The sequence below is a fragment of the Formica exsecta genome, unplaced genomic scaffold (genome assembly GCF_003651465.1).
Source record: "Formica exsecta isolate Colony F162 unplaced genomic scaffold, ASM365146v1 scaffold72, whole genome shotgun sequence".
Taxonomy (NCBI): domain Eukaryota; kingdom Metazoa; phylum Arthropoda; class Insecta; order Hymenoptera; family Formicidae; genus Formica; species Formica exsecta.
This window is the reverse complement of record NW_021853485.1, coordinates 482,293-496,870: the sequence shown is the minus strand read 5'-3', so window position 1 is coordinate 496,870 and position 14,578 is coordinate 482,293. Positions and strand designations below refer to the sequence as shown.

Here is a 14,578-nt window from a genome sequence, read left to right as displayed (position 1 = left end):
AACAAAAGTTTGTTTTTAGAAAGTTCAAGGAACAACTCAATCAAAAGATGTACAGAGAATATGGATAAAAAATCAAAGTGAGATTTTTGTCAGATATAATGTTTGGAAAAATTTATAAATAGCTACAGTGTTTTCAATCAATGTCGAGATAATCAAAAGTCTACGTTTATAATAATATTAAATATATATATATCGCATAAATATATAAACGAAAGCATACATATACAATGTTTTAAAGTGAGGAAGAATAAAGAATGTCGCTATTGAAAGAAAAAGTTTTTTTGGATTGTCATTCTGTGTGAAAAGTACTTTTATAACGGACAAAGTGAGATTGAAGAAAAGAGGATAAAAGAGCGTAGAAAAATAAGTAAAAGAAACACTTCACCTCTGTAATCTCGTTTCGTGGAAACTATCAGCGACCAAATCGATAACTGCAAGGAACATTACACAACGCTGGAATTTCATCGGCGAATCTTATTATTTTCTATTACTCTATTCATCAAGTAACGACGTACTGAACGAATACTGTTGGTTATGACACAGTCAATAATTATTATATATAATTCACGAAGCAAAATAAATAGAAATATAATTCTTAGAGAATTATTCAACAGCGATTTTCCTCTCCTTTTCTGAGCCAAATAATTAGCAATTAAACTATTTCTTAATTAATAATTTAAAGAGAAAAAGGGAAAAAGAGTGAAAACTTATCTGAAAAAATTTCTGGAGACATCGAAAACATTGACCACGTATACAAGATTAATGTTTACATACATCAAGTTAATTTAACGCAAACAAGAAGGTGTAGAAACGCAATCTGCAGCGACAATATTCAAGTTAGCTAGTTTAAATCTTTTTGGCAGTGTTGCTCACTAAATCGTCACAGTGTGTGGATTGGGGCGAATTCTTGGCTACATCGGCGGACGACCGTCGGTGGGTGCCACCAATATGTCGCAGTCAGGGTCAGGTGGAATGAACGATATTCAAGGACAAAATCAAGCTGGACAAACGACCGATAATCAACAGACAACGTGCCAGAACGGTCGTGCTGAGCCGCTCGCCGATATTACGAAACAGGATCTTTCTAACGGTTTCGAAAATCGGACGATGGATTACGAGAAATTCACTCAAGAAAAAACACAGAATACCTTAGGAGAAGTTCAGGATCAGCAGCCGCAACAGACTTCACAACAGCAGCAGCAACAACTTGCTCATCCAGTTGCACAATATCCGTCGGGAAGAAGACAATCTGTAGGATTACCAGAGGATAAACACCCTTCAACCGGTCAATTGCCACCTCCGCAATACGGCCAAGAGAAAAGTAATGTAGACAGAACTCAGCATGTGTCTCAGACCAGCACTCAGACAGTACCGGTGCAAGCGTATCCGCAGTTTGCTTCTGATTACGATCAAAATCAATATCCGCAGATACGAGGACAATTTGAGGTCAGATCGCAGATCTATCCTCAAACGCAATATTCCGATAGAGCTGGTTATGTAACGAGAGACGTCACTTATCGTGATCCGACTCTTTACAGTCAGAGCGGTGCGACTAATCCCATGTTTACTGGGCAAGGTCAATACGTAACGGTTCAACATGGTTCACAGATACCTTCGCAATCCGCCAGTCCGCAGCCACCATATTACTCGGGTGTAATCGTACCACAACCACCGAGTTACGCTCAATTTGGTACACAGCCGCAATATTCTTATAGTCAATATCCGCAGACAGTAATGAACGCCATACCGTACAATCCACATACCGGTTCTATTTATCCCGCTCAACAATATTCTGGTCAACAGTCGCCGAATCCACAAAGATTTTCGCAAGAGATCGGCCAGTATCAGACACAACCGATTATTCAGCCGATCGCTCAGAATGTAACACATGGGATCGCTATCCAGACGACGGAGCGACCTTGTCGAGGACCGAAACCAATGGTGCCGCCTCGTGGCAATTCCAAGATTACCACCCATGATCCCGGACATAGAAAATCCGCAAGTGTTGATGTGCCAGCGTTGCAAAAGGCGAAGTATGAGTCGACGCCGACTGCTCAACAGGATTCAATTCATCGTAGTGATGGCACCATAGTTATGACGGGCGCGCCGATCGGTCCGGATGGATCGGATAGAAGATATCTAACTACAATTAATCAAAATCCCAGAATCAGACAAGATGGTTTGTATGTAGATACAAACGGTGATCAGTCGGGTAGAGAGAAACTAGTCGATACAATCGCCACGGAATGCGGCTTATATGTGTCCAGGTCGGAGCATAGGAAATCTATATCGGTCGATGTGACTACCAGCTTCCAAAGACGAAATGACACGATAACTTTTACGTTTCCTGGCGACGGTAATCAAGAGGTTATGTCGGGGAGGAAAACGACGACTGCAGTAGACGCCAAGAGAGTCGAGACTAATCAAATATTTCCGACTGAACAAAGGAGATTGGATGCGGGTCTGCGTGTATCGCCGATGGCGTTTGATACGAGACAAGAAAATAGAAAGAGTATAGGGGCCGATAGGAAGCCCGAATGGGGTAACGTGAGTCCGAATCAGAGAACTGCCATTCCTTCAGAAAACAGACGATCGGATTATTTTGAAGAACACCGAAGATCACCCATGAATTTAGAAGGTAAAAGAATAGAAGATGTAAGGAGATCGCCTATGCCGTTTGTGTCGATTCGTGAAACGTCTGTTGATCGCGCCGGACAGAAAAGTCCTTCTTTTGTTAGCCAAAACTTTGAGAAGACTAGACAGGAGCTGGCAATCTGGGCAGAACAACGTCAACGGCAAGAACATGAAAGGAGCATAATGCAAGGTCCAATATTTACGACAAGTCCTCGTTCTCGTAATCCTTCGGAAGAAAGAAGAGATATCAGGTCGATTCATCCACTGGATGATCGAAAAGAGTCGAGAATGTCTCAATCGGCCTTTCAACCCATTCCTAATATTAGTCAAAGTACTATAATGGAGCAACGTCGACATCTGAGACACGTTAGCGCCGATCTAACGAAGCACATGGAACTCTCGAGGAAGGATTTCGATGAGCAACCTATTACAGGATCCGTAGTGAATCTGGGATCGGTAGCTAGTACGACTTCATCGCAAAGAGCCAGTCCGAATCTTTGTCATCAATATCCAGCTCTCAGCGAGGCAAAAATAGATACGAAAACTGTGTTGACTGTAGTGACAGATTTTGGCGAGTCGGTTGCTGGCAAACCAATTGATCAAGTTGATCACATAATTCACAGTCATCGTAAAAGTCATAATACTTCCTCTAATTTGCTCACTCATAGTAAAAGCCAGATGGAAAATTTGCAGAATACGTTAGAAAACCAGAGCGAGAAAATAGATTCTCTTCAGGCCCAGCAACAACAATTGCAGAATCAACAGAGTCTCGATTTAATCTCTGAAAAATTAAGTCAATTCGAACGTCAGCAGAGCGACCTCCAAGCCAAGTTGCAGTGTCTTCAAAATCAAAATCAAATTTTGGATAAAGTGGCGCAATTTCAACATCAGCAGAGCGATCTTCAAGCTCGGTTGCAAAGTTTGCAAAATCAAGGTCAATTGAATGATAAAACTCACAAGATATCTGGTGATTTTGCGCAACTTCCAATGACGAGCGATACACATCAGGTTCAAGCGAGCCCTCTTCCGAATCATCAGGAACAATCATCGGATAAATCTTGCACGACTCATCAACCGGTACACAGCCTTCATCAGACACTTCTGACTACTGCGTATCCGCAAAGTGCCACCCTCCAAGCCTGCCAATCGTCCGTGTGTGAGAAACTGACGTCCCGCGTACAACACGACGTTTCCGATCCGAATTCCATTCAGATACCGAACATGTCGCAAATGCCATTACCGTGCCTCCCGCAATTCGATCGCGCCGACGCGTCGCGTACTTCGTTCTCCCAGTTTCATCGACTTCAGTGCCAGATTGAGAATCATGAGAGTGCTTTAGCGACGAGTGCTGGTATACCTGCTAGCTCTTTCACCGGTACGCTGAAGAAAATACCGCCGGAAAAACCACCACGGACGTCCTTGATAGTGCAGTCGCCGGAAGCTGAGGTAATATCCAGAAAAAAAAATATTTCTATTTGTTAGTTATTTTTGTCGATTATTTGAAATTTCTATTTTATCCCAAATATCTTATATAGAAACACGCAAATATAACCATATTTAAATAAGAGAATAATTGCAAAAATCTATATTGTATACTATTATTAATTAGCAATTATATTATTATTTTAATCAATGACTCAATATTATACGTCAAATACATTCGCAAAGCATAATCGAAACTTTGCATTAATTGGAATCGCAAATTCTGTGTATCTTCAAAGTATAAATAGCGGTTCAACATCTTGTTTTTGCACTAGTTAGAATCAACGATCTTTGGAGTAATACGCGGCGAAAACTCCCTTTATGTTATCCAAAATGTTAGAGAGTACGCGCGTGTTCGCGGCCGAGGAGATTGCGGCGGCAATGAATGGTTACAAGCGAGCAAGATCCGGACGATGCAGGCAGATAGAGATCTCCGTTTGCAGTTTTTGTCGCGGCATCCGAGTGGAATGAACTCGTTAAATATCAGACCTGATGTTGTCTTTGAAAACTTTGTTACGGGCCCTGTGTACCTTTGGCTCCACTTCCGAGCGTTTGCAGTCTCAACGTTCTTGTCGCGACTATAAAAAGCTATGCACCAGCATCGTCTGACGGTGACGTTATTCGCTCGGTCGCGAACGTGTTTCGAATAACGAAAGCCAGATTTTTTTCATATCGTACAACTGTATTTCGTTCGCAGGGTATACATACATCATCCTTTTTATAAGTCTTTTGTGCTACCACCTGTCAATAAAAAAAGATAGTCATAAAAGAATTGAACAAATTCATAAAAAATAGTATATGCAATTCAAACACATGCGTATCATGCGATGTATTGAGCCATTTTGATTGATGATCGACATTTTTATAAAATAAAAATATATTACTCGCGATGTCAAATATTTAATTATGATCGAGGCTTTTCGAATCGTTAGATTTATATATTGGGTAATATATTTTTGAATAAATAATATTTTAAATAGATAATATATTTTTGAATATAGAGTGAATTAGAAAGATTTTAAAGAGTAAATTGATGTTTTTTTATGTAACTAGAACGCCCACAAAATGATCTTAATTTCATAAATATAGGTAAACAAATGGTTTGTTAGATTAATTGTATAAACAGTAGTTATATATACAATTATATCAATATATCCTTTGATTATAATTTGTTTATCTCTGCATCATATCTCTGACTACATGATATAATTTTGATACTAGCACACATATAATGTCAATGTATGACATAATATACATACATCCAAATATAAATGTATCTTGTTTTTGTCAAGATATGATTTGTATATTTTTTTGACAATAGTAGTTATTTGCAAGATTGCAGATCACAAAGAAATGATATAAAAGAGCATAATTTTTTTTTTATATAAAAGAGAAACAAACGGTTTCCTTAAATGACATTATTTAAAGTAAATGAAATATTTTTTAAAAATAAATATCTCTTTTTAATTTCTTCTTTATGAAATATTTCTCTACTAGTAGTTGACGTATAATGAGACGACAAATAAAATTTGCTATTGCGGTTGTATCAATGCTGACATCGTATTAGCGAAATTGAGTTACAATGGCGAATCGACTGCGTATGAAAAGTTTCGACGTTTATCTCTCTGAAAAAGCAAATATCTCTCGCTTCAAATTGCAAGCTCGCTGGATAATGAAAAAGTAAAGACAATTCATATTTCTGGTTGCAAAGTGCTATGTTATCTAATATCTCAGAACTGTCGTATTTAAAAAATGAGAATATCGTATTCTGCTCTTGATAACTATATCTTTCCTTCATATTTTTATCGGTGTCAATTTATTATTATATATTAATTTATTATATAAATAATAAGTAATGACTAATTTTTACTTGATTTCTGTTATCTAATCGTTTATCTACAATGCGTACAAATTGGGTGTTACTATTATTATGTTCATACATATGTATTTGCAAATTTCTCATTTTTCTCACATTGTATCGAAAATATATCGAGGTATTCTCTCTTTATCGAATTTTTGTTTAACATTTTTCTTCGTCGCCAGCGCACCCTTCATGTAGTATGTCAGAGCTCTCTCTTTTCGGCCAACGTATAGAAATTCTATACGATTTGATACATTCATCTCTCCGACCAAGCTCGATTCTGTGAAAGCATCGTTGTCGAATAGTGTGGGCTTTTCAGAAATCGTTTCTTCCAGGAATTTATTTACACAGACTCGTTTCATTCGCTGACATATAAATCTGGTTTTACCATTCACTGAATAACACTTGCCTATATGTTTATATTTCAACGCATCTTCACAAAATCGCATAAATTTGTATTGAAAAGTTCAGTTATCGGGATGCCGTGAAAAAACATTCACATTTACTTATTCTTTACACATTGAAACATGTAAATCAATGTATTGTTTCCAAAGCATAGTAAATGAATTTTTTTCAAAAGGAAAAAAAAAGAAATTATTTCTCAAAAGTAAAATATTTTCCCGTATAAATTTTAAATATGGAATCGATGTTGGATAAAGATAGTTTGGTGATGCAAGAAATATAATTGATGACAAAAGAGTCGAGAATGCGATGATTTAATAGATTTTAACAAAAGTTGGAATGGGCGAAATTGTTCCGCCACGCCCTAAACTTGTACTTTTCGACTAAGGGGGCGAATTAAGTCGAGAAATGTTATGAATAACGGCCCATCATGAATTAAATATGAGTAGTAGTCTCGCGTGTCGTGTACATTGGCGGAACGACGCGACATTGCGAGAGAATAAAAAAGGTGGTTAGGGTGCAGAGGAGATAAAAGGACAAGAAATCAGCCAAGGGCGTACAATAAACCTTCTAACTTTTCTTTCCCTGTACGTAGAAACGGGAACGTTTCGATATTCTTTTTACAACGCCTGTATCTTCCTTTACGCTAGAATTATTCGGGACTTTGCAAGCAAACTTGCCAGCATGTATTCTCTGCGTTTCACGGCCTGTGATTAAAAAAATCGGGGGCCAAGCGTAGTAGATCGTTAAATTACATGACTTTAAAGTGTGTCAGGCATGTATAACGATTACAGTACTGTGACTATATACCTTTATTCTGTGAAAACGCTATTTCCCGAACAGACAACGTTGATAAGCGAAAGAGTGCTGCACGGTATCAAATAGGATCAACACATAGATTGCTGGAATTTCTCAAACCCGCGAGAAAATCTCCAGGTAACGGCCACCCAATAACCGGAATCTATTCTTGTACCAACGCGCGCTACTACAGAGCTTTCTGACACCATGAAATTCGTGACACATTTTGCTCGAAATACACAGAAATTTTGAAATTAAACTCTGTCTTTCTGTTTTGGTAAATACGTATTTTCTTTGGCGTTTTAGAAACGGTTCTCGCCAGCACGCATGTAGCACTTTTTTTTGCAAAACTCCAGCGTCCCAAACAATGTCAGTCCTTTCGCGCGGATCGATTTTGCCGTGCTTTTATTTCGCTGCGGGCGTTTCGCACGTGATAGCTATATAGTAACCGATTGTACAAGCTTTTACAAATCTCCACAGTTATTCACTAGCGAAGGTTTTTGCGAAATTTCAAGCATAACTTTTCCCACCGCCATTTAGCATGTGGTTGCAAATTGTGACTAATAGTTCTCCGGTTTATGCGCTATCGCCAAGTATTTACGATGGTCACCACCGCGAGAAACATGCCTGGTAGTTGCGTATGTGTTTTTAATCCATGTATATATATATATATATATATATATATATCCATGACAATATAAACCGACCGTTGATTTTATTCCAGCATCCGATTACAAAATCGAACATTCTCGTGTGCGCGGATTAGCTGCTCGGGTTTCTTCTCCGCGCAATTTCACGGACGACCACGCGAATAATTCGAGCTTTCGTTGTAATTGATACGCGATCGATATGTACGCCTTTATTTCTCGGCTACTATTTTCTTGTTATCGTACCAATGGTGATTTTATTTTAAAACGCGTGTTTTATAAAAGCGTCCGCGCATAACCGGCGGCAATTCCACGAGAAAATATTTCGTAGATCGTGCTATGCTAAGAATCTTATTCTCTCGTGTAGTAAGACAATTATAATACTTCTTTGAAAGATTATCTCAGCGAACCCGCGGGATATCTAGTAGGATTCCAACCGATCGATACTACAAATATCAGCAATGGAAATTGTGTTGATACCACCGTTTTTAAGCCAGAAAACCCAAGTTTGTGTTAATATCTACACAATGCTTGCTAGGTAAAACAACATATAAAAATTAAGTAATTTTAATATTGTAATATATATATATTTCTATTCAATTATTCTGCGCTCACTTTGCTACAGTTTTTCTTTACATTTTTTTCTGACATGTAACAATCCCGAATGTAACTTCAACATGTATTCTAGAAATCGCATCTGGAATGTTTCGTAACAAGTTAAGATAATTGCGGAGAAATTGTATATGTATACCCGTGTAACGAAAGCTGAATAGTATCACTAAATCAAAATTTATTCAAAAATATGCAATATGAGAGGACGTTGATTTTCGCTTGTATCAATATTATAACAGCTGAGATAAAATACGATGTAATATCACTATAAGGCAACAACACAAAAGTTACAAAGCAATATCTAATTTCTATAAATTAAAATTTTATACAATAATAAACCATAGCAAAAGAATCGTATTGTTGTAAAATTGTAAAATATAATAAACTGTAATGTGATTATTAATGTTGTTATATATCGTTTTTAGTATTGTTATTATTATAAATTATGATTATTAATGTATTATGATCGTAATGTTTTCGGTTATCATGTTAACAAGGAAATAAAATACACGGTCGCAAAGTTAATTTATTCGCATATCAAGAACATATCTGTATACGTGCGCGTATTGACACATTATTACATTCAACGAATCAAATGTTTTACATTGATAATGTTGCGACAAAATATCACGTTTTTTGCCGGTCGTGTATTAATTATACAATCTGCAATGGTCGCCATCTTTCGTGATCACAGGCTAATTTGTTTTCTACGTACGCTCGTGGGAAATCGCCAGGAATGGGTGGCGTAACGAAAACGCTAATTACAATTGCGGAGCCGCAGTCCGAAACAGCGGGTTGGCACGCGCAATCGCGAGCATTGGAGCACGAAATGGATTAGTCAGGATTAAAATTTGATCAAAACCACGAGCCGATTCGCGCGTGAATAATTAACCGTGCGTCTATTGTCTTCCGTGTCCAAGAAAAATCTTTGCCATTATTGAGTTTCTTAAAAACTTTCTTTTTTTTTTGAGCTTTTATTGCTATTTAGACAAATCGATATTCTTGTAATGTATATCTCTCGAGATAAATTTTCCGCTTGACAACATTCGCGATTGATGCAGCAAATCTGTAAAATTTACTAGAAACTTCTCTCTTTTGATCAATAAATGCTCGTATAAACTGTTCTTGAATAAACATAGAGCATATTTAAATTAAATTATACGACCGTCTATGAACAAACAAAAATCAAAATATTTGACGTATTTTGCAAATTTATTTTATAATTTACATATACTTTTTTTTGTATGGATAAACTTATTTATCTTGACGTAGATATGCGACAATACAAATTACATTTGATTATATTTTTATTTCTGATATTATACAAGTATAATTGTAATCTATTATTATTGCAAAAAGAAATTAGATATGCTCTCCAAAGTTCACAAATCCGTTTTTTTTTTTAATTATTATAATTATGGCTGTTATAATCGATTTTTATAAATTTTTATTTTATAAGTTATTCCATAACGTTATTGCTGTCAATAAAGTTTGTGATTTAAATATGTGTAGAAATATAAAATATAACTTCTGAAAAAATTAGTTTTAAATATTTTAAACGTGGATATTTACAGAAAGTGCTGAATCTGCATGGAAAAGAGTTATCAGAATTTCAATATGTAATTAATATAATTCTATATTAAAATTATAATGTTTTTATTTTGTCTCTTAAAAAATGTTTTGGTTGTTTCAACATTAGTTTTATTTGAGCAAAAGAAACATATATAATTTTATATATAATTTTACTTGAGCGAGAAAGAAAAGTAATATACATATATTAGGAGATACAATACAAAGACATTCAAGATCTCATAAAGTAGAATATTAAAATTTCTATTCCGCATGTAACACATGAGAAGAACAGGCAAAAATTGTTCCATTAATGTCTCTCGCGTTTGAAGCTGAAATTTACAAACAAAAGTTCATCCACTTTGGTTACTGCTTGATACGAAAACACTAACTACACCGTGCACCAAACGTAATTAAAAATTTATTGACAATACCGTAGCGACCGAAGAAAAATTGGGTTGTGCTAAAATAGTTAAACGACCATCGATTTTTTTTGCGGCGTTATGACCACAAATGTATTCTGATATACCAATTCTCAAGCTGACTGAACGATGTGATCGCATGAATAAAAAGATAAGAATAAAAAAATAAAATAGCCTTAATACGTATCGCAAAATAAATGGGATAAATGATTTATATAATTTTAGTTTATCATTAGTTCAATGACCAAAGCAACACAAAATGCATTTTTGCAAACAAGTCACACAATCCGTGAAAAGATATATTTGGATGACTGGAAAATGACAGGCTATCAATGTTTATCAATGGCCTGTTCGTTTGGTGTATAATTTTGTGTGATTTTCTATGCGTATAAAATTAAAATCTCGCTGAATCAAGCCACGTTATTAAAGCTACAAATTATTAAAATATTATAAAGGAGGATGAAAGCACAGGACAAGAGCACAGGATATGGGATAGATGAAACGAATCGTTGGACGAATTTAACAGTATTAAACAGCTGGACGATATTAAATAGTATATGAGTGCGCGAACGCGTGTCTCTCTCATCCTCGGAATCAAATATCATCCTCTTTCTGCGATCACAGCCGTCTAAAGCACTCGCTGTGACTGAATAATTATCCGAATGGCACATCGGAGACGGGCAGAAGCTTCCTCCGCGAAATGGAATTCCCGTTTCCTTTGTACGTGACCCGCCAATGGATTTTCCCGAGCGTTCTGATACCCGGAGCTCTCATGCCACGTTTCATTCCACCGGATTGATTTGTTTTCAATTCGAATACTCCTGGCGCTGACTCAAGGCTGGATTAATCGTAGTAGCAATCTAGGCTAACCAATTCTTGTCTGTTAACCAATCAGCAATGGGTTTTACCAGGGGCTAACGCCGAATACACAAATATATATTAGAAGAATTTTGCCAGATGAATTATAAAACATTAATAATAAAATGATACGAAGATTTTAATCACGGTTATAAGAAAATTAAATTAACACAACAGCTCTGTTACATGTAGTACTAGGAGAAATATCTCATTGTTAAAATATAAGATAAAGTGACTGTTCAATATTTTAACGTACAAACTCAAATATATATTATTTTTATCCGTTTTTTTTTATTTACGTTTCACTCTGCGCGAACTCATTAATTTAATCTCCGCCCTCATTTTCTATAAAACGTGACTTGGATTCGTCGTCATTAAGTAAAGTTAAAAAAGCAGTCGACGCGGAGCTGTCATATAATCCGGGTACCGCGTTCGAACAGAAAATAATTTTACGGCATATCGGGTATCGGCAGGTCGACTTAATGCCATTACGAGTTAATAGACCGCGATACCGATAAATTCGCCGGTAAACGCCCGTCAAAACTTTTCGCGCGAGGCAAAGATTCGTAAGCGAGAAAAAAAAGTTCGCAATGCAAGATGGTGTTTGGCTGCATCGATGCATTTTTGCCAGGCGGCTGCGATTTTTCATTGAAGTTCCTGTCTTATTGTTTGTACTCTCTTCAGTTCTCTTTTTAGTTCTCTTTTTTTAATTTCCTCGGCTTTGTGACACTTTCGACATAAACAGCATCTCTACAATTAAGTAGATGGGAAATAGAAAAAAGGGTGAGGAAGATGGAAGGATAAAAAAAAATGGACGGAAGTCGGCAAAACGAGCAGGTTAAGAAAGTTGAACGATCCGCAATTGCTGGAAGTAGGTCGAGTCGTTTTAAAACATTATACGTGCCGTAAAGTAAGCAGAAAACTAAGAATAATTATAAATACAATAATGGCAATTGACGTTATATTGTCAAAATCATCGATTGGCATCGGACCGGGAATAAGAACCGAATCTCGCTAAACTTGATTTTTTTTCGAAATTGCGCACAGTATCAAAAAATCTAAGATAAGTAATCTTAATTTTGTATAATATTTATGACGAGACAGTTATGCAAACACATTGACTGGGAAATGTCAAATTTTCCTTGCACAAGACGAAGCCAAGGAAATATTTGGCTGTTTAATTTACGCTCGTCGGTCTTATTGCGTGATAAAATACAGATGACGGTTTAAATTGGGCGGCGGGAATGTTCCAATGGAAATGTAACCGGGAAAGTGCTCAAATCCGGTTTCTCGGTTTACGAGAGGCAATTTTCGAGATTCAAGACGACTAGTAAAATCTGTGAGCATAGGAGTTGTAAGGGCATAAACATAGTTTCGTCGATCGTAATCGCGGAGCGTAGTAAGGTAGGACCGAATGGTAGGCTCTGCCATTCATGCTGCGTTGGACAGTCACAGCAAATGGACTAATTGCCGGCGTAATTATCCGGAATTAATCGGGATAAACCGCTTAATTATCACGTCTCGTACAAAGCTCGTTTGTTTCTCAGTATATCTGTTAACCGATTTTGGACCAGCAAAATGCCGCTAAATGTGCGCTAATTATCATCGGTGCGGCATCGAATCGTCGAAACTGACGGCCCATGCTATGCTCTCGTTTCCGCTCCTATAGGAAGTTGCAATCCGAGGATATTTAAATGCAAATCCGATGTAATCAACATGTCTAGTGCAGATTATGCTCGGAATTTCTCGGAGGATGAAAACGGTTTCAGTAAATATTAAGTCGCGCAAGTATTATCCTGAATCTGTAAGTTCATGCACGTATTTCCTTCCTTTAATTGGAGAATATTTACTCTGTTATCAATTTTTTGTTGTAAATAAATATATAACTGTTATAAATTTTATTATATGAAAAATTTATTATTATATAAATTTATTTAGTAAAATTGACAAAAACATTTAGTCCTTTTACGTTATTTTATAAATTATAGATCTTAGAGATGCAGAATATATATACTATTAGAATATTAACATTTAGCAAAACATATCTATTTCTTCATTTAATCTTTTTTGCAGATTTGAATATTGCAATATAAATTATTGTATATAAAATATAAGTTTTGAAAAACCTATACATATAAAATAAACTCTGTTCATAAAACTTTTAAAGATTGAATTTTTTCCATTATATGAGAAAAAAATCGTGCAAAAAGCTATTGTAAAGAATGATACAGACTTTATGGCGTTTCAGTGAACATCTGTGAAAAAGATGAACCAGCGCGTTGCAAATCAGTAGCGGTAATCAGTACGGATAGAAACGCGTATCGAAAACAGCTTAATCAACGCAGGAATATATGGCGAGTGCGACGGCTTAATTAAATTGCTGCGAGATACGTGACTCTCTGTTTCGGTCACTTCGTCACTCTGCCGGAATAAGTTCCCGACATGGAGTTATTTTGCCCGCGTTCGTTGCAGGACGGTCATCGTCCATGACGCGATTGCCTCCTTCGTGTCCCGGCATACCAATTAAAATTTATGTATTTCTCTCCAGCAACGACGAGCAACGATACCGAACATTTCACCGTGAATTTATCGCGGCGATACCGCATAAAAAGACACTTTGAACGCTATCAGAATCGGATTTATCTACGATCCGGAAATACCTCGTCGAATAGCATAAAAGAAGGCAAACGATTCGGGCCGACTTGCGACTTGTTTTTTGCATAAAGATAGATTTTTCCGGCGCAAATCATACGAAGGATCAAATGTCAGAAACGTGTATTTTAAATTTGAATATCCATACGACGTTTTCAATCATCCTACCGAAATCCTGTGTTCTATCATAAATGCATGTTCAGGATACATAGATGAATACTCTAGTATGTATTATATATAACTGCGAGTTTCTCTTTGTATTTTGATGACGCATTTTACGACAATAATTTATCGCGGTTTATCACTTTTCAGACTAAAAGTATCTGTCGATATAATGACATATGATTTAGCGAACATACATTTAATGATTATTATAAATTTATCGTCATTCCGTTAACCAGGATTTTCATCTATTTTTGCAGAGTAATCGCAGCCAACCAGCCATTGGATTGAAGCAGACGCCGAAAGCACGGGTGAGTAATAGTATTATTTTTACATATAATAATCTGTCCATATATATATATAATATTTTTCGTTTGTGATTTTGTGCAAATTGCAAACTATATCTCTATCTACTATATTAAATTAAAATTTGTTATTATTATCACGTTGTATATTAAAACATGCATATATATATATAT

At 36.3% G+C, this 14,578-nt stretch overlaps 1 protein-coding gene across 1 annotated transcript in view; it reads left to right on the top strand.

Annotated features, from left to right (window-relative positions):
• Window positions 1-380: 380 nt before the first annotated feature.
• LOC115243590 overlaps window positions 381-14,578 on the top strand; it is a 273,190-nt gene continuing 258,992 nt past the window's right edge. The window contains exons 1-2 of the mRNA XM_029820717.1: window positions 381-4,080; window positions 14,360-14,410. Coding sequence (XP_029676577.1) covers window positions 949-4,080; window positions 14,360-14,410 — 3,183 coding nt within the window. The 5' untranslated portion in view covers window positions 381-948. The remainder of the gene's footprint in view (window positions 4,081-14,359; window positions 14,411-14,578) is intronic.